A 25716-nucleotide genomic window follows, 5' to 3' on the forward strand; every position below is an offset into this window, starting at 1 on the left:
GAGCTCCCTTTCCATGGGGAAATTCCTGCTGAAATTCCACCCTGAGCTCCCTTTCCATGGGGAAATTCCTGCTGGTTCCACCCTGAGCCTGGCCCAGCCTGAGCTGTTTTCTCTTGTCCTGTTGTTTGCAGCCAGCAAGATGGGCTGTGCTGGGCTGAAAGTGTGCAGTATTCCACGGGAAAGGGTTAAAACTGTTTTTATCACCTTTTCCCTCTCCATTTGGAGATGAGGTGTTGGTTGTGATGATTCCTGAAGCAGAACTCCCCCTGTGATGATCAGGCAGCAAAGTGCCACTTGTCTTCTCCCCATCTCCTACCAAGGCAGCCCAGACATTCCCACCCCAGGAAGGAGCCACTGCAGATCTCTTTGTACTTTAAACAATTTATTATTTTTTAAATCTACCTGGCAGGAAAGATAATTATATTCAGTTCAAGTCAGTGCAGAGGCTCACAGTCCTGTCAGGGCTGGGAAGAAGTCAGAGAGGGAGAGGTTAGACACAGCACCTGCACATCCCCAGTGTGTCCCCACTGTCCAGCCTCCCCTGCCACACAGAGTGACCAGATGGACACTCGTGGATACCCTGGCATGCCAGCTGTGCTGGGTTTGCATGCCACAGAGATGGATAATTTATCCCTGTGGCTGTGTCTCCTCAGGCACACACACAGCACAAATCATTTCCAGCTGTTTGCAGCCACCTCCCAGTGCCATGTCAGGTCACCACAAAGCTCCCTAAATTAACCAAAGTGTGAGGTGTCAGCCACTTTACAGGTGCACATCACCTCTTTAATCCATCGCTGCCTATCACTGCTGCTCTGGTTCACAGTGCACTGGCAATGCTATGGAACCACAAACAGAAAACACTACATTTATTTTGTATTAAAATACACAAAAAAACTTGACTCAGTTCCAACACAATCCTCCCCTCTGGGAAACCAACCAGGCCAAAAAGCCCTTCTGCATCCTTCTGGGATAGGATGCAAAAATTAATATTTCTGGAACCCTTTTCTGCTTTGCTGGGAGGGTGGGCAGGCAGCTGTGGCTGCCCCTGGATCTCTGGAATGCCCAAACCATGGGGAGCAGCCTGGGAGAGTGGAAGGTGTCCCTGACCACAGCAGGGGGTGAACCAGGATGAATTTTAGGGTTCCATCCAACCCAAAATAGTCTGGGATTCCAGGATTACCTTTTTGGCTCCCACATCCCCAAATCCCACCCCTGAGAAATCCCCATGCAGACTCCAAGCTCTCCTCCCCCTCCAGGGAAGGGTCAAAAAACCCCACAAAAATCCCAGTGTGTGTCACAGCCCAGCTGTCCCTGGCACCAGGCATCAGAGATCAGATTATACCGGCAGTTTCAGGATAAGTGGTGGGATTTTGGGTGGATTTGTCTGCTTGGCCAACCGAGACATTTAATTTTAGAAGCGCTTATCTGGCAGCACTCTCCAAAGAGAAGCAGCTGCCCAGGAGGGGAGCTCTGCAAAAAGGAAGGAGTCTCAGACTCCCTGTGGGTCCCAGAATCAGGGAATTATTTGGGTTGGACACTGGTGGTCACCTTGTTCCATGGGATTCCTTCCAGGGACAGCCTTGAGGCCGCCTGCACACCTCTCACTCATTTATTCTTATTTGTTGTCTCCATTAAATCAGACGTGTGTTTGTAACTACTGTTACTGGCTTTATTTCAGTTATTAAAGTGTTCTTATCTGAACCCATTTTTGGGGCAGCTCCACTCCAGAAGAGGGGGAGGAAAGAGGAAGAGGCTGTTTGGTGTTTAGCTGCAATCTGGGGTTAACACATGACATACTGGATTTAAAAAAAAAAAAAAAACAACCAGCACTGGTTTTGAAGAATGTGGTGAAACACAGAAAATCTGTCTTAACAGAAATGTCCCCAGGTGTAGTTTAAAAAGAAAGAGCAAACCCCAAGAAGCTTCATGGCAAAGCATCTCTTTCCCAAACCTTGACATCTTAATGAATATTTGTCCAATAAATGCCAGTTTGTTATGGTATATTTATGTTACATCCACCAGCTGCCTTCCTAGTCAGCTTTTTAAGTATTCCTAATATTCCTAACTTTGTAAAGCAAATCTGCAGTATTTTCACAAAGACAAAATGGTTTTGAAATTACCAAATGACAACTGCATGCCAACACTGGAGCTGTCTTTTGTAACAGCAATGTTTCCTCCTCAAAGTGTTGATGGGGTTTATGACTTTGTTTGGGATTGCTTGGGTTTCCTTTTCCAGGGGGAGGTTGTTTTTTATAATATTTAAAATATTAGCTATTCTATAAATATTGAATGCAAAACCAGCCCTATGTAAACACACAAAATATGTGTTTTTCCACTTAAGTCATGAGCACAGGCTGTGTTAAAAAAGAAGTGTTTATATCTAATTACTGCCTCTTCAGAGTCATTCCCAAAAGGGAAGGGAACATTCATGATTTGGATAGATGCAGTTTGGCAGTGTGGACTGCAGCAGCTTTCAAAAATGAGAAATACAAGCTTGTTCCTGTGCAGATCTGCTCAGGGGCAGTGCAGAAATTGAGGTTCACTTTCCTGGCAAATTTAAAAAGGTTTAATAAAAGACAATAAGAGACAAACAATAAAGCAAAAGGTGGTTGACACTCAGCCAAGAGCACACACTACTCAGAAATCACTTCTTTAAAGGCACCAACCTTTTTGCATATTCACACACCTGCATTCAAAACCATCCCTCCCCAACCTGTAAATCAACATATTTTCCAATAAATTCCTTCCCTGCATTTCTGGTGTTCAATAATCCAAGAATATGAAGAATTTCCTGATTATCTTTTTTGTTTACCATACTCTGAGTTAGTTAGATGAACAAAAGCTTTTTACATCACCGTGTTATAGTGCAAGAAAAAATACATTTATCACACTAGTGTTTCTAAGTTTTGTTAACAGCAGGACTAAAAGAAACTATATTCATACAGCACAGTTTCTCAACATTGTACATATAGCATTCATTTAATATTTGTCAAAAGACAATAATATAATATGTACTTACAACAAGTGCTCTGTTCCAGGGATACCAAAAGGCCCCTGTGGAAGCAAGAGGAATACATGAATAAAAACAAAAAAACCTGTGATTTTATCTGTCAGTAATAATAACCAGGTGACCTTTTATCAGCAGTTTTTCATACCAGTAATAACCAGGAGTTCCATTTGAGAGGAATGAGAGATTTGTCTTTACAAACAAGCTCTGCTGTAAGATAGAATTAACACTGAGAGATAAAAAAAGCAATGGGATGGATTCCACTGATTGATGAATGGGAAAAGATATTTGCCTTTACAAACAAACTGTAGGTTCGCTGATAAATGAAATCGGATATTGGAATATGAAAGAAGCAATGGAGAAGAACCATGGATTCTCTAAGAATTAAAATTAAAGGGAGGGTTGTACATGAGAGGGGAATCTCAGGTGTCAGGTGTTTGGGCAGTCTGTGCCTCTCAAGTGCCTCAGCCATGGGGAAAGAGAGAGGGAAATTGGGATAAAAGGAGGCTGAGTCCTCCAAAAATCTGAGAGATCCCAGGGGAATGCCCCATGGCCTGTCCCTTTATTGGAATAAAGCAAAAGGACTCCTCTGTCTCCTTTCTGGACATGAACCTCTGGTGTTTGTGGGTTAATTTTCTTGACTAGCACGTGTAGAAGGCTTTTCTAGAAACAGGTGTGAGGTTTTCAGCATGTAAAAACACACTCAGCGTGTTTCACACTCAGTGTGAAACAAATTATAAATAATCTACAAAAGCGAGCCCCTCGGTGTGGGTGACGGGCAGATGGGCATCCCCACGCATGCATGCAGTGAGGTAATAAACCAGTGTCGGTTTTCCACGTGTAGCTCTGGTTCCAAAATTTTCCTTCCCGATTTTCCGTGAGGCCCGAACGAACCTGACACCGCCGGGATTCGAACCTGCGGCCGGAAGCGGGTAGGGGTCCTGGCCGGGAATCGAACCCTCGGCGCCTTCGCTCGGCGGGCCGCCCGTGGCGGCGCCGGTCGGTAATTGGCTCAGGCGCGGCGCGGGCAGCCCGCGCGGGTCCTGCCGGGCGCGGCTATAGGCGGCGGGCGCGGACTCTCTTCCCTCTTTTCTCGCTCGGCAGCCGCGCGGAGAAGATGGGTGAGCAGCGCGCCGCGCCGGGGCCGGGAGTGGGGCCGGGGCCGGGGCTGCGGGATCCCCGGCATCCCCGGCGGTGCCCGCGGCTCTCCGCAGGCGCTCCTTGCCCGCTCGCAGCCGGCTCGGTGCGGCGCGGGCAGCGCTGCAGGCCGCCAGGCCGCGTCCGCCATTAGCCGCCGCGTGCCCGCCATGGCCTCGCGCCGCCTCCCCCTCACGGCTCCTTCCCCTCACGGCTCCTTCCCCTCACGTCTCGTCCTGCAGGGAAGTGCCGAGGCCTCCGCACCGCTCGGAAGCTGCGCAGCCACCGCCGGGACCAGAAGTGGCACGACAAGCAGTACAAGAAGGCGCATCTGGGCACGGCGCTGAAGGCCAACCCCTTCGGCGGCGCTTCCCACGCCAAGGGCATCGTCCTGGAGAAAGTGTGCGTGCTCCTCCCGGCTGCAGTGGGAGTCCCAGAGCCTCTGCCATGCAGCTTCCACGGAGGACGGGGAAAATAAGGATTTGGGGGGGTTTTTTCCTCTCCCCCAAGATTTGGGGGAGGGGAAAAAAAAATAAACCCAAAATATTTATTCCAAAAATCAGGAGAAAAAATAAAGATTCTGGGCAAAAATTAGTTTTAAAAAAGGGTGGGGGTGCACAAATTATAGCAAAATAAGGAACGTCGGATTTTGGTTGGTTTCTTTTTTTTCTTTTTTTCAGGAATTAGGGAAAACTGGGATTTTTGGCAAGAATTGGATAAAACTTAATTAGATAGGAAGCCTTACTTAAAAATAAAAGGAGAAAAGCAAGATTTTTGCACAGGGGTAATCAGGATTTTGGGCACAAATAGAAAGAAAATTCTGTGCCATGTGTCAAATCCTAACTGCTTCTGCCTTTTTTTCTCCTCTAATAATTTGTAAATTTCATTGGGATGCTGCCACGGCTCTGGTTTTGGGGCAATGATTTTAGTTGTTTGGGGTTTTTTCCGATTTTGGGGTGGTTTTTTTTAGAATGTTAACGAATTGGTCTGGAGGTTTCTGTTTGTTTGGCTTAGGAAGTGATATTTTATGGATTCATACATAAATCTAGATTAGTATCTGTTATGTACATTATGTAATATTAATAATTCAGTACTTCTGAACAGCTCACAGGTGTTGAAATACAGATACAATTTACACTGAGTACGGGGTAACAAAGTTAATTTTGTGTTAATTAACGCTCTTGTGTAACCACACTGATTTTTGCCGGCTGTTTTCCCTTTCAGGGGCGTAGAAGCCAAGCAGCCCAACTCTGCCATCAGGAAATGCGTCAGGGTCCAGCTCATTAAGAACGGCAAAAAAATCACAGCTTTTGTCCCCAACGACGGCTGCCTGAACTTCATCGAGGTAACGAGTGAAAGGCTGCGAGGAGGAGGCGCCGAGGGCGGATTGTTGGGTGGGTGTCACAGCCTGTCCCCTCTGTCACAGGAGAATGACGAGGTGCTGGTGGCCGGCTTCGGGCGCAAGGGCCACGCCGTGGGTGACATCCCGGGCGTGCGTTTCAAGGTGGTCAAGGTGGCCAACGTGTCCCTGCTGGCCCTCTACAAGGGCAAGAAGGAGAGACCCAGGTCGTAAATGCTCGCCGGGATGACAAGGCAAATAAATTCCGTGGTTTTAAAGGAGCTGTGTGCTGCTTATTTGGGGGTTGCTGCTGCGTCATAAAAAGCTTCTCGTGGGAACTGGAATTAAGTTTCTCCCTATATCTGGCCAAAGAAAAAGCCCAAACCCTAACGTTACTAATCAGGAATCAAAGTATCACCTTGGGGGATGAGGAACTGCATGGATTTTAATGCATAATTGTGGAAAAGAGCCTTCCTCACATGACAGACACTGGGAGTGCATCAGGGTCTCAGGTGTGAGCAGAGGCACAAAACTCACCAGGGAGATGAAACCATCCACCCAACCCAGAGAGTTCCACCTGTGTTGGGCGCAGTTATTTTGGGGCAGGTCTGCCCAATTTTAAGACACCTGTTGTAGTAAACTAGTGCTGTGCACTGACTTCAGTATCTGAATTTTTACCTGCTTGGCCAAATAAAAAGTGCATAGTTCAGGGTTTTTTAATGCAGTAAAACCTCAAAATACGTATTTGGCTGAAGTCAGAGTGAACATTTCCCTTGTTGCAGCTGCAGTTGGTGTGTGGTGAGGCAAAGGCTCTTATTCAAATAATTCATGTATTAATAAAGGAATTGATGTGAAAATTCAGTTATTGATATGAAAATGAAGGAGTGCAGTATGTTGAGGGTCTCCCGGGCAGGGGGAGCGTTCAGCGGGCGCTGCCGCCGCGCCGAGTCACCGCCAGGGGTCGCGACAGGAGCGGCGGCGGCTGGGACGGAAACGCCGGAGCCGAGAGCTGACAAAGGAAACGGGGAAACCCGGCAAGGGAGAGGCAGAGCAGCCCTGGGCATCTCAGGAGGTTTAGCCAGGCCAGGGCAGCCCCAGGCTGGGCTGAGCAGGTGCAGCAGCCCTGGGACCCCAAAGGCAGATCTGTGCTGGCTGAGCCCCAGTGTGGGCAGCAGGGCAGGGGGATCCTGCCCCTCTGGCCCAGGTGAGACCCTGAGCACCTGCAGAGCTGCCCCAGCCCTGCCCAGCACAGCAGGAGCTGCAGCTGCTGCAGCCAGGCCAGAGGAGGCTCAGGATGAGGCAGGGATGGAGCAGCTGCTCCAGGAAAGGCACAGCTGGGATTGTTCACTGCACAGGAGCAGCTCTGGCTGAGCTCACAGTGCCCTTGCAGGGCTGGAGGAGCTGCACAAACATGGACAGAGACAATTGCCAGGGGCTGCAGGGACACACACAGGGAATGGTCCCAGTGCCACAGGCAGGGCTGGCTGGGATTTGGGGCAGGAATTGTTCCTGGCAGGGTGGGCAGGGCTGGGATGGGATTCCCAGAGCAGCTGTGGCTGCCCCTGGATCCCTGCAGTGCCCAAGGCCAGGCTGGACACTGGGGACACTGGGAGGGGTCCCTGCCGTGCCAGGGGTGGGATGGGTGGGATTTAGTCCCTTCCAACCAAAACCATCCTGTGATGGTTGTGCCAGTGCCCAGGAATAGCTTGTGTTACCTGGACACTGCAGGAAGCACTCAGAAAGATAAGCTGAGCCAAACATCACCACATCACTACTAGAGGGGTTTTAAGCCTAATAAATGTATTCTGTAACCCAAAACCCTCCAAAACAGAGGGGAACCCACAGCAGGCCATGTTTTCCACCTCATCACCAAAACTAATTAATATTTTCACTTATTAAACAGTTGGCCAACCATCTGACACCAGCAGTGTCTGACTGAATAATGAGGCTGCTACAAGAGGAGATGTTGTTTTGTAACACGCTCGGGAAGGTGTCAAGAGGGTGCTCTGTAAATCCATTCTCTGTTCAAACACAGCAGTGAAATCCCCTCTCGCCCCAAGGTGAATTTGCCTTCAGGAGGTGACAGCTGCAACGAGCTCTCAAGTGGGGAACTGAAACCTTCCTTGTGGCGCAGGGTTTTTTAAGATTTCAATGAAATCCAAGAGATAACAACCTGTGTGACACCTTCCTAATCCTGAGCACTCGATGCAGGGTTACTTTTGCAGCTCTCTCAGCTTCAGGCTTTCTTCTTTTTTTATTCTAGGTGGTAAGATTTTATTGCTAAAAAATGCACTAAATTCCTTGAAACACTTTTAAAAGCCTACGTGTTACTAAAAATAAGTATAAATACCCATATACACACGCTGTTCTCTAGAAGAGAGTATTTTTTAGGAAATAATTGTAACCATTCAGAGGGAAGAGCAATCGTCCTTCCTTTGTGCTGGAACTGAATTTATATGTGTGCAATATAAATACAGACTCATTAAACCATCATCACAGCAAAGAGTGGGGGGGAAAAAGTTACTGAGAAAGTTTCGCTGAAATTCGTGGAGTTGCAGCAAGAATTGATACTGATTACTTGACTGTATTTAGCTGCAATTAAGTAGCTCCACGTTTCCTGCCTGGAATGTTACTGTTAGCAACCAAACCGAGGCAACCTCCAATTTCCTGGCAGGGGGTTAAATTCTTACCTGGTCACGCTGGCACAAATGAGGGATTATGTACGTGGCTACCAACTGCATTCTGCAGGAAAACACTTCTTTTGGCTTAGGTGAACACATAAAATTAATTCCTCTTGATGATTTTGGAAACCCAGGGCAGGTATGAGACTGTTCTCTCTCAGAAGTCCCCAGAAGTAAAGAACCTCCCTTGATGTGTCTTCCCAGATTAGCAAAGATGAACAGAGTAAATTTACAAATCTAAACTGAAGTTCTCCTTTGTAGGATGCAGGAGTTCAGGCAATGCATGTAGAAAAAAACCCAAGCTCAGGTCTAAGGATCTTCAATAATTTCACTAAATAATGAATTGCAACATAAAATATAATCACAAAACAGTGCCACAATTCACTTGATTAAAAAATAATAATATTTTTTGTACATAAAAATTCAATTAAGGTATCCTAAGTCATTAAGGCATAAATGTAACCAGGACATTGGGTGCCTACCTTCCAACCCAGCCATTAAAAAGGAGATATCCAAATGGGCTTATTTATCTCCTTTGCCCCAATATTTATGTTAGCCTGTGTTTGTTTCTCTAACCTCCCTGTATTTTTACTAACAGAGCTGAATTTTGGTTTTCCAGGCAAATTTTAGGGAAACATTGATAGTGATGAGACACTGCACTGTCACCTCATTTTTTGAGCCCAGTACAAAGTGTCAAATAATCCTCTTCTTTGTTTGCAGATGGCTAATTAAGGTAGAAAGACTTTTTACATGTAAAATTAAAATATTTATTTTTCTTTACATATAAATTCCACATTTTGAAGGCTAAGTGCTTCTATTCTTCTGTCCCAGCAGTATCACAAGATCACAAAGCAGGGATGAGCATTTAACAGCTCTGAAACCTGCTGCTGCCTCTTTCTGTTGGTTCTTCCTCCTGTCTAAGTCTCACTTAAATTTAAAAATGGGCTGTGGATGCAATTATCAAGCATGTGTTACCAAAAGTGTTAACAAAATCAATATAGCTGCAGGCCATATTTTGTAAACCTTACATTAAAAAAAAAAAAAAAAAAACGGCTTTCCAGGTTGTTATGACACAGAACAAAACAAACCACGTGCTTTCATTATTAATTCCAAATGGTTGGCAAATAAATTCCGCACCAATGGGATTGAAGGACTGCACCCTCTACTCCATATCCACCTGTGACAAGTAATGGAAGTTAAAAACATGGTGTGAAAAACCAGAATCTGGATCATTTCACACTCCCTGCTCTAACGTGGCACACACTAAACTCTGTGTGCAAGTGGCAATTGCTGAAGGTAAAAAGTAAATCTGTGTTTCAATGTCATCTGCTCAGACTCTTACACTGCAAATAAAATGGGACTGGGAGAGGAACCAGGATGGGTGGCAGGAAAGTTCCTCCTAATCTGGTTCTCCACGGCAGCACCACCAGGCAATTCCCCAAAACCCAACGGCTGTGAGGAGAGGCTGCAGAAGCAGAGCAGGGTAGGGAGCAAAGCCCTCAGCTACAATGAGGAACACTGTTGGGAACAGAGCAGCTCCCGGGGCACGGAGAGCTCCCCTGGCAGCAGCAGGGCACGGCAGACAGCTGAGCTCAGAGCTGGACCTGCTCCCTCCCTGCAGGCTCCAGGGGCTCTGTCTGTGACAGCCTGGTGTGGAGGGTACGGGATACACCAGGATGAGCATGTGCTGTGTGCTGCCTCTCCAGCCTCTGGTGGGAAGGTGGCTCCCAGGTGAAGCAGCCTCAGCTCATACCCCTGTTGGAAACCAGGAACTTGGGAGTTTGGAGCTTTCTCTGCTTTATGACAATGACTCCCTGGAGAACTCTCCTTTTGATTTGGGGCCTTGGAGAAAGCTTCTAAATTTGAGTGATGGAGCCAAAATCACAGGTGTGTAGTTGAAGTGTGTGGTTTTACACAGTGAATGGTTTGAAATTTGACATTTTCATAATGTAGTAATAGGAATGGGACAAGATGGATGTTCTTGGGCATAGTCTCTCCTATTTTTTCTTTCTTCTTCCTTCTTCTTCATGCTTTCAGGTAGTTTTTTTGACTGGACAGTTGGTGTTGCACTGAGGGTCATGGGTTTGGTTATTGGGTCAAAAGGATAAATAATATAGGTGTTAGTTCTCTATTGGACTGTTTGGCTTTAAAAGACCTTGTAACTAGCTGGATTCAGCTCCATTTTGCTCACTTTTAGCTGGTAGCTGGAAGTCTTGCACAGCTCTTTGTACTTTAGGTAAGATTTAGTAAACAACCAAGCCCAAACATAAGAAATTTGTCTACTTCATGTTTTCAATCCTGACTCTGAGAGAAGGCAGAAGAAAATGAGGACAAGCCACTAGTTAAGTGGTTCAGTTAACCCATTAACAACCCATGTGAAGATCAAACTCATGACCTTCACACCCTGATTGTGACAAGCTCACACCACATCCCAGAGACATTTTTCTGTGTTCACATGGCATTTTCTGCCCCACAGATGGTGCAGGTTTTCTAGGGCCAAGTTCAGTAGATCCAGCAGCTCGGCTCTGGCTTGTGCATCTGTGTGCAGCCTCACCAAGGGCACAGGAGGCAGGAGATGAGTGACTCAGGGAGGGCAGGTCTGGGTGGTGCTGGAGAGGTGTTCCCACAGCTGCAGCCAATTCCCACTGTCACCTGTGGTGAGTCCTGGCCACAGAAAGAGCCATGAGCAATCATTCCCATTCTGGCATGGCTGAGCAGCCAGAAGGATCCTTCAGCTTCATCCTGCAGCAGCTTTATCACAGCCTAACACTCCCAGTCCTTCAGCTCAGGGCACTGGAGAGGTGACAGCAAACACAAAAAAAGGAGTTAAATTAAAATCTTTGCATCAATTATGCCAGACCCCCAACCCTTTGCTGCAAGAACCAATTTAAAATACATCTTCACACCTGAGAGAGCCCCCAGGTCCATCAGGGACCCTCTGGACTAATTAAGGGTGTCAGCAATGTCTCTCTGCCCAAATTTCCACTGCTAAGCAAGTGAGGCAACAAAGCAGGCAGGTAAGCAAAACTCTGAAAGGTGAGTCCCACATTAACTGAACCCAGGGCTTCAAAGGAGGAGGTAATGGTTCTGCCATTTATCCATCTCTTCTTTGGAACAGGAGGATGGGAGAGGAAAGGATGGTTTCCTTTTCTCTTACCTTTCAGCCAAATCAGCATCTGTGCTCTGCTCAGGTGCCAGTTTTGCATAACTCAAAGGCAGATTCAGGCCCACAACTGGGCCCACAGTACTGAGCCACAGTATGATGTAATTTGTGTGTCTAGGGAGGAAAAAAAACACCAAAAAAGCACCATAAATACATTATCCCAGCTTTTTCTGAATTTGATACAGACTCAACAGTCACAAAACAACTTCAGACAGGAAAAATGAAGGAATTGCCCCATCACAAATGTATTTCAAATTTCAGGCCTGACGTGACTATACCTAAATCTCATTCCTTGGACCAAGGAAGCAGCTTTGGCCATTTCCTCTCTGCAGCTGATGGACTTTACCTGCAGTGCCCCTCACCTGTGGTGCTCCTGTGAGCCACTCAGCACAGCAGAGATGAATTCCCTGGTTCGACAGGGGTGCAGGACAAAGAAAGGCTGCCCCAGGATGGGGTGCTCCTAAGAGAGAACAGAATTTCTGTCATGGAAGGGAAAAGCAGGGAACTCATCATGTGCATGTGGAAAAGACAAGGCAGGGTGCAATCACCCCTTGATGCAACTTTCCTCACATTGTTCTTCCTATCACAGTCAGGACAAAGTAAAATGTATTGTATACATTACACATCAATAATATATATATCCTCTGTTGAAAGGGAAATAGGATGAGCAACCAGGGTATGCCACTATTTTAGTTAAAATGCATTGGTTTGCAAAAGTAACTCAGGTTATTGTATCAGCATTAACTGGCTGTGGAGAGGCAAAGCTACAGTGTAAATTGTACAATTGTACTCTGATCAGATGTAACACATAAAGCCCATTTCCCTCAGAAAAAAAGGCCTTCAATGCCCCTGAGCCCTGGTGGGCTGGTGCTGGTTCCATTTGGAGAGGCAGCAAGAAGGGACAAGGAAATGCTCTCAAGGTGGCCTTAACTTCCACTTGGTTCTCATGCTGAAAACATTCTCAATGTTTTCATAAAGGGATCAATCCCTTTATGGCTAAGAGGACTTTAAAAAGTCCCAGAAGCTTCAGAATACACAAAAAAGAGTGTTCAGAAAGCTTTATTTCACACAGCAAACAGATAACTTGCATAAGAATGCTACCATCTGCTGTTGTCAAAAGTGAATTGATGCAGTTTTTCTTTGAGAAAAAGTAGTATTTTGAATTAAAATCCCCTTTTCATTATCTGCTCAAATTAACTTAGGCTCCAAAAGTTCCAGAAAATACGTGGATCGTGCCAATGGCATATCTTAAAGACAGCAAAAAAAGAATATAGCTAGTAATATTTACAAAACTATTATGCAAAGTAAGAACAAAAAAAAGTAAATTTCAGCAAGCTCCCTTACACAGGAGATGAGTAAGAGGGAGCACAAACTCCCAGAAAGAAGAGAGAAATAACCTGGGTTTAAGTGACTCAGCTCTCTGAACAAGCCATGAAGATAATTCCCAGAGCTGAATATTCAGCCTGAAGTTATTCCCAACCATCCTGACCCCAGTATTTGATTTTTGCCCTTCACTTCTTGCTTCAGCAAACCACCAGTGAGTGACACATGGAGGCCAGACTTGATATTTTAAAATAGATTATTACCTTTACATTCTATATATTTCTTCTAGTCTTTCCTATTCTTACAACATGGCAACAGAGTGACTCTGGAAACATTCCCAAATACAGGAATGGCTACTCAAAAGACAGGAATGTGTCACACACTGGCAGGAAAACCACAGAAGTACAAGAGACTGAAAGAAATCCTGAGCCAAGAGCCATTAAGGAGCAGCCTTTAAAAGGGAGAAGGTTGAGGTGGGGACAAGAATCTTGTGGAGCATCAGGGAGAACACCTGAGAGCACCAGCTCTGATTCAGTTAAATGCTGCATTCCAAATTCTGTACACAATGGCATCCTGTGAGGCTCTGATGTACTCTCAAGGTTAAAGCACTGACACAGCAGCTCTGAGCAGGAAGCATGGGGATGCTGCCAATAAAAATGCAGCAGTTACCAAAGCCCTGGGTGATTTTGGAATTGGTAATGGGCTACAGAGCCTCTCACTGCCAGGCCCTGAGACAGGGTGGGGTGTCTGCAGTGGCATGAGCCCCAAGTCCTTCTCAAACACTGTCAGAAGGGTGAAAATGAATGAAAGTTTGTGCTGCATCAGCTTCATTAGCATTAGTTCACTGCCTGCTGCACTCACCTGGCAGAACAATGCACTGAAATGTTCCCTGAGCAAAATATTAGGGCAGCAACTCTACCCTTCATCTAGGCTGGTCCACTGCCAGTTACACCAAAAATATAAATTCCTACTGGGATTTCATGAAGATAAAACCCAAAACAGTACAAACAATATGTAAGAATCATCCCACTTCTTGTTGACAATTAATCTTTTTCCAGTCAGTCATGCACAGGGCAGTGTGAGAGTTTCAAGTCAATTCCCACAAGCACTCACTGGAGCTGTACTGCAAGAACCCATTTGCAGGCTGCCCACAACTCCTCTGGGCAGCAATACTCTGACACACAGTTTATGTGAAATCAACTGCATTATTTCCTTGGATCTGCCTATGATTTTGGATCTATCTAGCTATGAGGCTGATTTACAGCAGTGCCTATTCAGCACATGCTGGAATCCATCACACATCTGCATATCCCTCTGAGTCTGACCCAGCTGGGATGGAGAAGAAACACTTTAACAGGCAGGCACCAGCTCTGCTGAACTTGAAAACTCAGCATGTTGCTTCATTTGTTTTCTGTAGAAAGACCTCTCTTCTAGGTGATGCAGTAAATATGTGTGAGGATGTTCTGTGCCTGCTGTTGTAGCTGTTGCCTCAACTCCTCCCATTAAAAAAAAACTGGAGGAGAACTTTCAGGTCCCTCCCAACCCAAACCAGTCTGGGATTCTGTGACCTGGGATAGGTAATGTATTTATGGTCACTGACTTCAACTCACAACCAGAAGCCAGGAGATGGATGAAAGACACAAATTGTTCCATGGGATGGATTGAAAATTATTCAAGAGTCCTGGAATTGGTTTGGGAGGGACCTTAAAGCTTATCTCACCCCACCCCTGACATGGCAGGGACCCCTCCCACTGCCCCCAGTGTCCAGCCTGGCTTGGGCACTGCAGGGATCCAGGGGCAGCCACAGCTGCTCTGGGAATCCCATCCCAGCCCTGCCCACCCTGCCAGCAACAATTCCTGCCCCAAATCCCAGCCAGCCCTGCCTGTGGCACTGGGAGCCATTCCCTGTGTCCTGAACCTGGTTTATTTAGGAATGCCAGCCCGGGCTGGGTTTGAGTGAGCACTGGCAGCACAGCTCTCTGTTCATTGTCTGTGCAGCTACAGCTCTCCACGCACAGGTGGAAAGCAGGGAAATGTCACAACACTGATCTGAGCAGTGGCAAAGACTGGGCAGTTCCCAAGCACAAGTATAATTAAGACTAAACTTCCATCAGACTGGATTAAGTCATTTTGTCAAGCAGTCCCCATGTCAGATTTAAACCAAAAATACACATTACTTCAGATAATGGATAATTGTCTGTAGGTTTCTGTACCGTGCTCTGCTGCTCTCCTCCCCAGCCAGCAGGAATTTTGTTGTCAGTACATCTCTTGTAACAGCACCATTTATTTTCTCTGTCATAACTGGAGCTCTTCCACGGGTAATAGCTTCTATTTTCTCCAGTGCTACATTAAACTGCCTTCAAGCATCCATCACAACATTTATGGTCTCTCCATTGATGATAGTGCAGGGGACTTGTGCCTGAAACTGCCTCTTCCCCGACCTGGTTTGCATGATGTTGCTTTGCAAAAATAAATTCACACAGGAGTGTCAAAATTTTTGTGCAGGATACTACCAGCAGACACCACAGCTAGGGCCAATTGATTCCAGACATTTTCCCAGCAGTGCTCAAAACCACGGCCACCAGGTCAGAAAAAGAAGGTCAGAATTAATAAAACATGCCCCCTGTAATCTCTTCCATTTAGGAAAAGGAAATAGTGATGCAATTAATAAAGAGGATACAAGATTTTCCCTTCCTCCCAATTTCTGACCACATTTACTGAAGCAAACAGCTGGGTTTAAGTAAAAATTCTTCACTCAAGATTACAGCACAAGTAATTTACGTTCTTGAATTCATGGCCTATCTTCTTTTCAATTCCCTATTTTCACACACATCAATAATAACTTACTTGTTAATATAATCCAGCTCTGCACACTCAGAAAGAAGGCAGGAAGATTCCCCTCTTCAGCCTGACCCTGAGTCCCACAGCCAGAACAGTCACTGCACACACAGAACTTCAAACGTGTGGAACTTGAGGTCAAAGGGATTTTCCTCCAATAATGCAATTACTACAATGGAAACTCTATTACTTGTGGAATCACTATGTTGCAAGCACAACGTTAAGGAACTGTAATGGCACGGGGAGCTTTTATAATCCTGACAGAAGGTGTAAATCACAGTAATAAAGCTGTAGGTAGCACAGCAATTGTGCAGGGCTTCTCCACCCTACTGACTTAGGGTTATGCTGGATTTTGGGAAGGAATCCTTTGCTGTGAGGGTGGTGAGGTCCTGGCACTGTGGCCAGGCTGGACACTGGGGCTTGGTGCACCAGTGGAAGGTGTGGAATGGGATGATCTTTCAGGTGCCTCCCAACCCAAACCAGTCTGGGATTCTGTGGCCTGGGACAGAAAATCTATTTATGGTCACTGGCAGTAATTCACAACCAGAAGCCAAGTCATCCTGCTGGCATAACTGGTGCAAGTTTGCCCAACAAACTAAGCACAGAAACCCCACCAACTGCAGAAGCTGAAGGTGGAGCAACCTCCCCTGCCTGCTGAGGAATGAGCACCACTGCCACAGCTCTGCTGCTTTTCTCAGACCATCAAATCAAATCTGCACTGGCATCGAGCAAGGGAGAGCACAAAGGGACCCTGAGGAGCTAAGAAGTGCAAACTAGCCCCAAAAAGCAGGTTTGTGGTGTGGCTGAGCCTGTCTCTGTCAGAGGGGCTGCAGAGAGGTGTGATGCACACCCAGCTCTCTGCAGGCAGCAGCTGCAGCTCCCCCAGGATTTGATGTCCCTGTTCCCTGTGTGCTCCCACAGACCCACAACCAACCTCAGCCTCCATTCCTCCCTGGCACTGACACTGCCTCCATCCAGCTGCATCCCATCCTTCCTTCATCAAACACCAAGCCCAAGAGAAAAGGCAATTAAATGGCTGCGTGTGCCTGAGGAAAGCAGAGATGCTTTGGCAGATCCTACAACACAGAAATACAAGGACACTTAACACAGCCAGGATTTCTCTGAGATGAACCACGCCTACCCCTTTGCATCTGCTGTTTCAGATCCATCGTGGATCCCAATGAAGGTGCCTTCCAAATATGCAATTCATATTTTATGCTCCAATTCTGCCTGATTCTAGAGGTGGTAATTATTTTTTACTTTTTATTGTTTTAAAAACTTTATTGTTTGATTAAAGGTACTAAAAAACTAACACAAGACCCCTGAAAGAGAGGTAATACAGGACAAGCAAAACAGTAATCAAGAATAGCCAGCACTGCTGATCTCTAATTATATATTTTATATATATATATTACAAGGTTTGAATTATTAATTTTAAGAACAGGAGGAATCAAAGCAGTAGGTGACACTCAGGCATGTTTCTAAAGCTTAACAAGCTTCTTTTAAGGCTTTAAAGCTTCTCATAAGCACGTAACTTATGCATTTAGGATTTTTCAAGAAAACTTTATACTTAAAAATTGGCAGGTCCATAGTTACATTGTCAAGAAATGGCATCTCAGCCATTTTCCTAAGAAAATAAACAGATGATTCTTCTTCCATGCTTGCCAAAAGTAGATTAATTCAGTTGTCACCATTTTAGTTATGTAGCATATAGTCTTAATTAATTACTATTTAAAATCTGTTCTTAAGTTATGAGATTCATCTAAGGTGCAAAACTAAACGATCCAACAAGCTGTGGTAGTATGGAAAAGACACTGGAGACAGATTTTCTACCCTGATTAAAAAATTATAAAAAAAAAAAAAAAATTTTAAAAAAGCCAACAAACCCATGCTGGCATTTGACAAAAGTGGCCTGAAAGGGTTCATCCCATAATCCCAGGAATTCCTCCCTCAGCACAAGCCTGGGCTCTCTCTGCACTGCTGCAGCAGATCTGGGCACTGGAGGACACACTCCTGCCAGGTAATTTTGCATCCATTTATGGACAAGTAGCCTCATGATTTTGTCTAAATGCTTTTGAACTGCTGACACTATCTGCTGCCACCCCTTGAGAGTGCAGGTGCTTAGGTACAAACTGCTCTCTGTTAGCACAGATACCTAACTCACATTTCAGCAGCACTTAAAATGCTTTTTTTATTAATAAAGTAAGAAAAACTATGTTTATAATGCCTTGTGGCCTTTCAAATGGATCTGAGTGTGCCATATATGATCCTCACTTCTTTCACACTGTGCAGTCAGTGTTGTTGTGTAATTTAGGATTTGATTTTTCCATAAGGAGGGAATGTTCAGTAGGCAGATTCATTCCAGTAGTGAACAGCCAGTGGTTATGGTGGGGGGAAGACAGAACAGAACCCACCTCACCTTACAAGGAGAAATGCCAGACCAGGCAGGGAACGTGCTCTTACAACTTACTCCACATTTCTCTGCTTGGGAAGCTCTCTGGAAGAAGAACCACTGCTAGATAAATTATCTGTAAAAGCAATGCACAGCACTGAAACAGATTTTTTCTCAGAAGTAGAAAATAATCAAGAGAATCAATACTATTATATTGTAATTTGTTCAATTAATTATATGAATCTGCATGGAAAATATTACTGGAGTCTTCAATTCAGAGCAACTCAAGTAACAATAGTACTGGGACTTGAGACTCTGTCCTGAATTATGTCCAAGAAATTGGCAGGCAACTTCATAGTGCTTTTATCTCTGCATGTAAATTATAGAGAATCACAGGATGGCTGAAGTAGGAAGGGACTAAAGCCCACCCAGTGTCACCCATCCATGGCAGGGACCCCTCCCAGTGTCCCCAGTGTCCAGCCTGGCCTTGGGCACTGCAGGGATCCAGGGGCAGCCACAGCTGCTCTGGGAATCCCATCCCAGCCCTGCCCACCCTGCCAGGAACAATTCCTGCCCCAAATCCCAGCCAGCCCTGCCTGTGGCACTGGGACCATTCCCTGTGTGTGTCCCTGCAGCCCCTGGCAATTGTCTCTGTCCATGTTTGTGCAGCTCCTCCAGCCCTGCAAGGGCACTGTGAGCTCAGCCAGAGCTGCTCCTGTGCAGTGAACAATCCCAGCTGTGCCTTTCCTGGAGCAGCTGCTCCATCCCTGCCTCATCCTGAGCCTCCTCTGGCCTGGCTGCAGCAGCTGCAGCTCCTGCTGTGCTGGGCAGGGCTGGGGCAGCTCTGCAGGTGCTCAGGGTCTCACCTGGGCCAGAGGGGCAGGATCCCCCTGCCCTGCTGCCCACACTGGGGCTCAGCCAGCACAGATCTGCCTTTGGGGTCCCAGGGCTGCTCCAGGGCTGCTCCACCTGCTCAGCCCCAGCCTGTGCTGGGATTGCCCTGACCTAGGCCCTGCTGAGCTCCATCAGGTCCCCATGGTCCCAAAAATCCTCCCTGGTCTCCACCTACACATGACTCACTGACCCCAAGTCCCTGAGTGTGAGCACTCAGCCCCATCCCTCACCCACCAAACCCATGGCTCTCCATCTCAGAGACAAGGATGTCATGTCAGACAGTGTCACATGCCTTGCACAAGTCCTGGTAGATGCCATCAGCTGCACATCTGTCAGCTGCTTATCCATTAAGCTTCTGTATTTACTCTGGATTTAGTATTAGTTCATTATTCGGTCTTTTCCCTCTACGAAATTAGTTGTACTAGATTATTGTCCATGAAGTCTTATGGGGAAAAGCATGACTAAACTGTAGGGCAGCTGAACATTATTAATCAGTGTCTAGTTTTAAAATAAAACCTCCTTGGTAGCTTGTACAATACTACAGCTTGGTTTAAACCCCAGGAGTTCAACACATCGTAGAAGATTTTAGTGGGAAGTAAATACCCACCCAGCTTTGCCATCCTTGTATCTTCCCCCTGTCAAACAGCTTTCCAGTCTGCACTGGTAAGATTCCCTTTTCTCAGGAAGTTGTACTAATAATTTTCCAAAAATATTAGCAGGGGATCCATAGCAACTGTTGATGCAACTGAAATTCGTTAAGAGCGATCCTAGCAACCTTCTGTTAAGAAATACTGTATACAGCCTCCCCCACTTAGCAAAATCCCACAATATGGCAAGAAAGATTTGTATGTCTAAGAATAGCTACCTTACCACATTTTTCAAAATGACTGAGCCGTAATGATTTAAATCCTCCCTATCACATTTTCAGCAAGATGTGCCTCTACAACACTATATCAATGTGTTCTGTTCAGAGTTTTGACTCTTTCTCCCTTTTTAAATCACACTATTAACATCCCTGACATTTTAGAAATAATGTTTATTGATTTTTCTGTTAACACTGCTATAAATTAAGTGATGTAATGGACAGGATTATTGAGGTACCATAAAGAATATGTCCTCCAGATTCCTAACTCCTGGTTGAAAAAGACTCTGGATTAACTCAGAAATAAGTGCAGTTCTGTGCTGTAATTTCCATAACTTAAGTTTGGTTGAATACTTTTGATATGACAGAAAGGACATAGCAAAACTACCTGCTAAGTATCAAATGACAGAAGAAAAACACCTTGTTTAGATGAAACTGAGGAATGAATGGTTGACAAAAACCAGATGCAGAATTCCTGGTCACTCACTATTCAGGAACATAGGATATAGTCAGTATCAGAATGGTCTGAGTTACTTTATTTGCAGTGACAGTAAATGGCTAAACCAGGAAAATACTCATTTTTTGCTGGCAAATCCAGAGCCAAGGTGTCACACATGAAATGTGTCCCCTCCCATGGCTGGGAGCACTTTGGTAGCAGAAATAATTGCTGAGCAGCACTGGTTAAAAAGGAGGGGAGCCATGTATGGACACATGTGCTCCACAACTTCCAGAGTCTTGTGGAATCCCAACTCACAGATTAACTTTTGACTATTTCTGCAGGACCTTGGAGTCACCAACTTTTGTTCTTGTTTTATGGGGTAGTTTTTCAACCTTTGAGCCTCCTGCAATAATGCAATTCGATTTCTACCCTTGGATGTTTGGTTTTACATTCCATCATCACTAAGCATTGATTAGCACAATACTTGATTGTGTTTACGACTTTGTTTCCTCAGGGGAAGGTCAGGCTTTATGACAACATCATTCTGTTAAAAAACAAAATTGTTGGTGATGCTGCTGACTGTGATCAGCTTCATTCATCAGCTTACAAAATTCTCTTGCTAGTTTGTTTCCATATAGAAAAAGAATTAATGGAAGGCATGGATGAGCAGAAGTAACAAGAATCAGAAATGGACTTGGGCATCTGTGCTCATCAAGAATTAATTACATTAATACTCAGCTTCATCATAGTCCTAGAAACACATTTGTCAGAGTGTTGTCTCTCCCCCTGCAAAAGTCCTTCTGCTTTGTCTACACTTTTATAAATATCCATCCAAAAAATTATGAAGGATCAGTAGTGTCTTTACCCATTTTCTTTTCAATTCCTTATTCCACTACTACTAAATTTCAGAGGGTGCCTGAGAAATCAGTGGGTTTACCTCCTAACAGGTGACTGAATCCAGCACTGTTACACACACTCTCTGTGGAAAACACCTGGATGTGAAGGCTGGATGTTGATGAAGGCACTTCAAAAGAGGTGTGGAGCCTCAGACACAGCAGGATGAAAATTCACACCCTGACAATGCCTATTCCACAGCCATCCTAACAGAAAAAGGCTTTCAGTCTTGCATTTCCAGCTCCACAGATATGACCCAACCAAGGCCACACAGCCTGAAGTTCTGGCCATAACCACAGAGCCACTCTGCTGCTTCACATCTCCTACTCATCTTCAGAGAGGTTTCCAAAATTATAAAAGGTCAAATGCAGCCTCTACAAATTAGCTACCTAATTTTCTTTTTTAATTCCTGATTCTTACACCACACACTGCCAATGTCAAAAAAATATGTTCACCTTCATATTTGGGAAGATTTCTCCCCATTTGTCTCATTTCTGTTCTCCACTCTGTTTTTTTTTTTTCTTTTTCTTGAACCCTTTTCCTGTTCTTATGAGGTTTTATTTTCTCAATTTGCTTCTCCTTCAAGCACTTGACCATGGCACTTTTGGGCTGCTGCCTTCCTAACTGAGACATTACACCTGCTATTTCTTACATTTATTACACAGAGAAGGGCCAGTAAGTTTGAGTTGTTCAGGCAGTGCCATTATGTATTTGTGTGTAACTAATATTTTATAAATAACTAATACAAATATTATACATCATATGTATAACGCATGTTTATATCATATTTAAATTACTAATATAAATAAATAACACTAAAAAGCACCCACCAACTTACAAGTACACAATTCAGGAGATGGGGCTGCAATATCTGTAATTCCACTTCTGAATCCTCCTAAAAAGAAGCTGAAAATCACAACTGGCAACATTTCTGGAAGGCAACAGTAATCCATAAATACTCCTTAATTTTCCTGTCATTGCAGAATTAAGCCACTTCCAGCTCACACAGATCTTACCAGGTGTGCTAAATTGATGTCATTATAAGTCATCAGGAAATACCCACAGAGACCTGTAGCAACATTTGGAAGTTTTGTTAAACAGCTGTGTGCTCTAATTGATTTGTATTATTTAAAACAGCTAAAGCAAGTTATCGCCGGATGTAGAGGAGGGATGACTGAAGACCCCAGGGAGATTTAACTCACAAGAAAGCCAATCACAGGAACTTCATTTGAGCATTTTAAGATTATTACTAGAGGAAGTGCAATTAAATCATCACCATTTATCAATTATCATTATAAAATACTATGCAACCTTATCATGTTAATTTATTTATGAGAAGGTAACTAGTTGACTTCTGCTTTTTGCAGTAATCTAGTCAGGAAAATTATTTCAGGATGTTTTCTCTGGAAATGAGCATAACTTTCCACCATAATCAAAAGTAACTATAAAAGTACAAATTTTACCTAAAATTTGCAAATGTCAAATATCTCCACTCTTTGCAGCTTGTCTCAGTTTCTGAGATGTGTTTTATTATAGATTTATTGTACCACAGACTGTATATACCAAAATATAGTTGAACCAGAAATGTGCACAGGCCTGGCACTCTCACTTCATGAAATAAATGGGGAAAAAAGTCCCAAAAAGTCAGTAAGCCTTTCTTTTCCTGTCTGCCAATCACAGTGCAGATCAGCCCTAGTTAAAAGTTAAATAACATGCATGGACCCTCGGCAAACTCAATTTTTCTTCCCAGTGGTGGAGTGCTTGCAGCATCTAAAATTTGTGTCTCTTTTGGATTAAAATCCTAAACCTTTTTACTCTGCTGCTCATGTGTACTGAGTGCTCAAGCCTGATTTGATGAGTTTGCCCAGTGACTTGCATTATAGGATCTGTGTCCCTGCAGGCAAAGCCTAACCCACATAACAAAATGGGTCAGCAGAAAAGCAGCAAGGCAAGACAAAACTCCGTATTTCAGTTCAGAACCCTGATTCATTTGATGGAGAAAAACAGATTTTTTTCTTGTAGACCTGACTCTTGCTTTGATCTGAGGCTTGCAGGCTAGTTTTTATTATCTTCCATAATCTTCTTAGTTAACAGAAAGTCACATTTTGCAGCTGTTAACTCTGCTAATTTCTGCAAAATGTTCTTCCTGTGTTTGTCACTGCACTCAGTTGGCTGTACCACCTCTGGAGAGTGTCCCAGAAGCACATTCATCACTCCACACATTTTGCCACCCAAAACCCCTGTTTCTGCAGGAATTTGTGTGTATGAATCCCACACACAACTCCAGTTATTAGATGCAGGACAGTTTTTACTTTACTATCCCTTAAGAAGCAAAAATAATCCCCATGTGGGAGTGACCTGGTTTTCCTTTTGGCTTCCACAGCTCTGATTCCACACATTCCAAACATCCCATTTATGCTTTATTCTCAGTAGTGTCGCATTATTAAATTACGTTATTAAAACCCAATTTCCTCATCTTCATTCACAGACAAGCCAGGTAATTAATGCTTCATGTGAAAAGTGTGTATCATAAGAACTTGCCAGCTCACAACTGGAACTCAGACATGCACAGCAATCACCAGAACACCCATGGCTTGGTTGGTTCTCAGGAAGCTGCTGTAAGATAAATAATAGTCTGTGGCTGCAAATACAAGAATGCTGCTTGTGTTCCCATGGCTGAGCACCATCTACAAACAGGCATCCTGTAATTAAACTGTGTTATTTGAATTAAGGGAGCACCTGTACGACCTGGTGGATGTTACATCCTTGTCATGTTGCTGTGGTGAGAGACCTGAGTGCTTGGAAACAGCTAACATCAAAAAATAGGGAGGGAAAGGGGAAAAAGGGAAGGGAAAGGGGAAGGGAAAGGGGAAGGGAAAGGGGAAGGGAAAGGGGAAGGGAAAGGGGAAGGGAAAGGGAAAGGGAAAGGGAAAGGGAAAGGGAAAGGGAAGGGGGAAGGGGGAAGGGGGAAGGGGGAAGGGGAAGGGAAAGGGGGAAGGGGGAAGGGGGAAGGGGGAAGGGGAAAGGGGGAAGGGGAAGGGGGAAGGGGAAGGATGTTGGTATCCTGGTTGGATGGGAAAAGAACTCACACCTGCAGTGTCTCAATTATTTTTCAGATTTTCATGTGAGACCTGGAGCAAAGGGAAGACACCAGAGCACCCAGCTCAGCTCTGAGCCATGTGGCACTATTAAACAGCACCAACTTATTTTTGGATAGAAAACCAATTTTCCCTTGTTCAATCCTGAAGGGTGAAAGTCTATTTGAAACTGAAAATTACAGTCTTTTTTAGTAATTTTATTACCAGACAGTCCATGAAATGTTACACTGATACGTTTTATTTACATAAGTCTGCTTTTGTATTTACCCAAATTTACAATTACTCAGGAACTGCCTGAATTTTTGAGGACTGGCTTTGGAATAGTATTTTAAATGTGAGATACTGTAAAAGCAAGCCTCAAAAGGTGAACACTTATATATCCTTCAAAATTCAGTACTGAAACAATTGCTGGAAAATGGTTCAGCATGACATGATACAGACAAAAATATTTTTTTAGTATTTTAATTTTTTTTCCTTCTTCCAAGAGAGAAATAAGGCCACTGAGGATGCATATATTGCATTCCCCAGTTTTGTGAAGGACAGAGGATTCTCACCTGCTGTGTGATAGTGTCCCAGGGCCCCTCCTGCAGACGAGCCTGGTAGGATGCATGAACACTTCCCCATATTTCATCCAGGGTTAAAGGCCTTCCATCTGGGGGAGGAAACAGCCACCTTCAGACAAAGCTCTTAAGCATGCTGTATTTTTAATACAGAACAGGAAAATCAAAACTGATAATGGTTCAAATCCTGACTGAAGGTGCACACATAACTACAATTCCCTGTTCAGTTTTCTTCTCTGCCACCTGAGAGTAACAACTCACTGTACTGACTGCAAGGTGTGAAGTGTAACTAGTTTTGTAAAACAAAGTTTTGATTAAGGTGGATTAAAAACCACAAAATAGCATCATGAAGAGTCACCAACTGCAGACATATGCAACTCATAATGAGAGAGTGGAGAAAATCTAAGGAACAAAATTCTGCAGGTAACAGATAATTACTGCATTTTGGTGTGTCCACAATGTTTTCCTGAGCTGCATTTATACAATACTGCTGCATCAGGCTTTTAGCTGTGATGCCAAGATACTAGTGTCAACCACTTAGAAAATAAGCATTTTTAATGATTTTTTTAATGGCAAACAGAGTATTTCAACAGACTTTGAATAAGTACCTTCATCTTGGCATTTATCAGGTATCAGAAACCATCATCCTCTGATAATCAGTTTCATTCTACTGACATTTGCATGTCTGTAAAATGAAAAAGATTTATTCACACAATTAACATTTGAATGCCATGTTTAGACACAAGTTCAAATCAGCTGCCTACAGCCTCTGTTTTTCTGCACATATTTATAAAAAAGCATGAAGTTCTGAACTTTTATAAACACAATATAGCAGAATAACATGGCAAAGGAAGTATCTGAGGGGGCAACAGCATATTAATCAGCTTTTCCATGCTATTCTCATGAAGGTTAGACCATCACATCCACTGTCTTGTGATGACAGATACCAGAGCTGTGCTGGAGACAGCCTAACATTCACATAGAAATTTCCTAATTTTGTTTTAGAAGGGTGTATTTACACTCAGATCAGCTGTGGGAAGGAGATATGAAATGCCATGTGTACCTGCAATTTCATTCTCAACAGAGAAA

General features: G+C 44.3%; 2 protein-coding genes across 4 annotated transcripts in view; one reads left to right on the forward strand and one right to left on the reverse strand.

Moving 5' to 3' along the window:
• Nucleotides 1-3979: 3979 nt before the first annotated feature.
• Nucleotides 3980-5764, forward strand: RPS23 (ribosomal protein S23). The gene is made up of 4 exons (XM_079333343.1): nucleotides 3980-4128; nucleotides 4387-4546; nucleotides 5369-5489; nucleotides 5571-5764. Exons 1-4 carry the CDS (start codon nucleotides 4125-4127, stop codon nucleotides 5715-5717), a joined length of 432 nt encoding a protein of 143 aa, XP_079189469.1. The 5' UTR covers nucleotides 3980-4124; the 3' UTR covers nucleotides 5718-5764.
• A 4695-nt stretch (nucleotides 5765-10459) lies between these two features.
• Nucleotides 10460-25716, reverse strand: part of ATG10 (autophagy related 10) — a 58783-nt gene continuing 43526 nt past the window's right edge. For all 3 annotated transcript variants that reach the window (XM_079333341.1, XM_079333339.1, XM_079333340.1), the window contains 4 exons: nucleotides 24622-24719; nucleotides 11690-11787; nucleotides 11322-11441; nucleotides 10460-10957 (listed from right to left, as the gene is read on the reverse strand). In XM_079333341.1, coding sequence (XP_079189467.1) covers nucleotides 10945-10957; nucleotides 11322-11441; nucleotides 11690-11787; nucleotides 24622-24719 — 329 coding nt within the window. In that variant the 3' untranslated portion in view covers nucleotides 10460-10944. The remainder of the gene's footprint in view (nucleotides 10958-11321; nucleotides 11442-11689; nucleotides 11788-24621; nucleotides 24720-25716) is intronic.

Source organism: Erithacus rubecula (genome assembly GCF_903797595.1).
Source record: "Erithacus rubecula genome assembly, contig: scaffold_96_arrow_ctg1, whole genome shotgun sequence".
Classification (NCBI taxonomy): Eukaryota; Metazoa; Chordata; class Aves; order Passeriformes; family Muscicapidae; genus Erithacus; species Erithacus rubecula.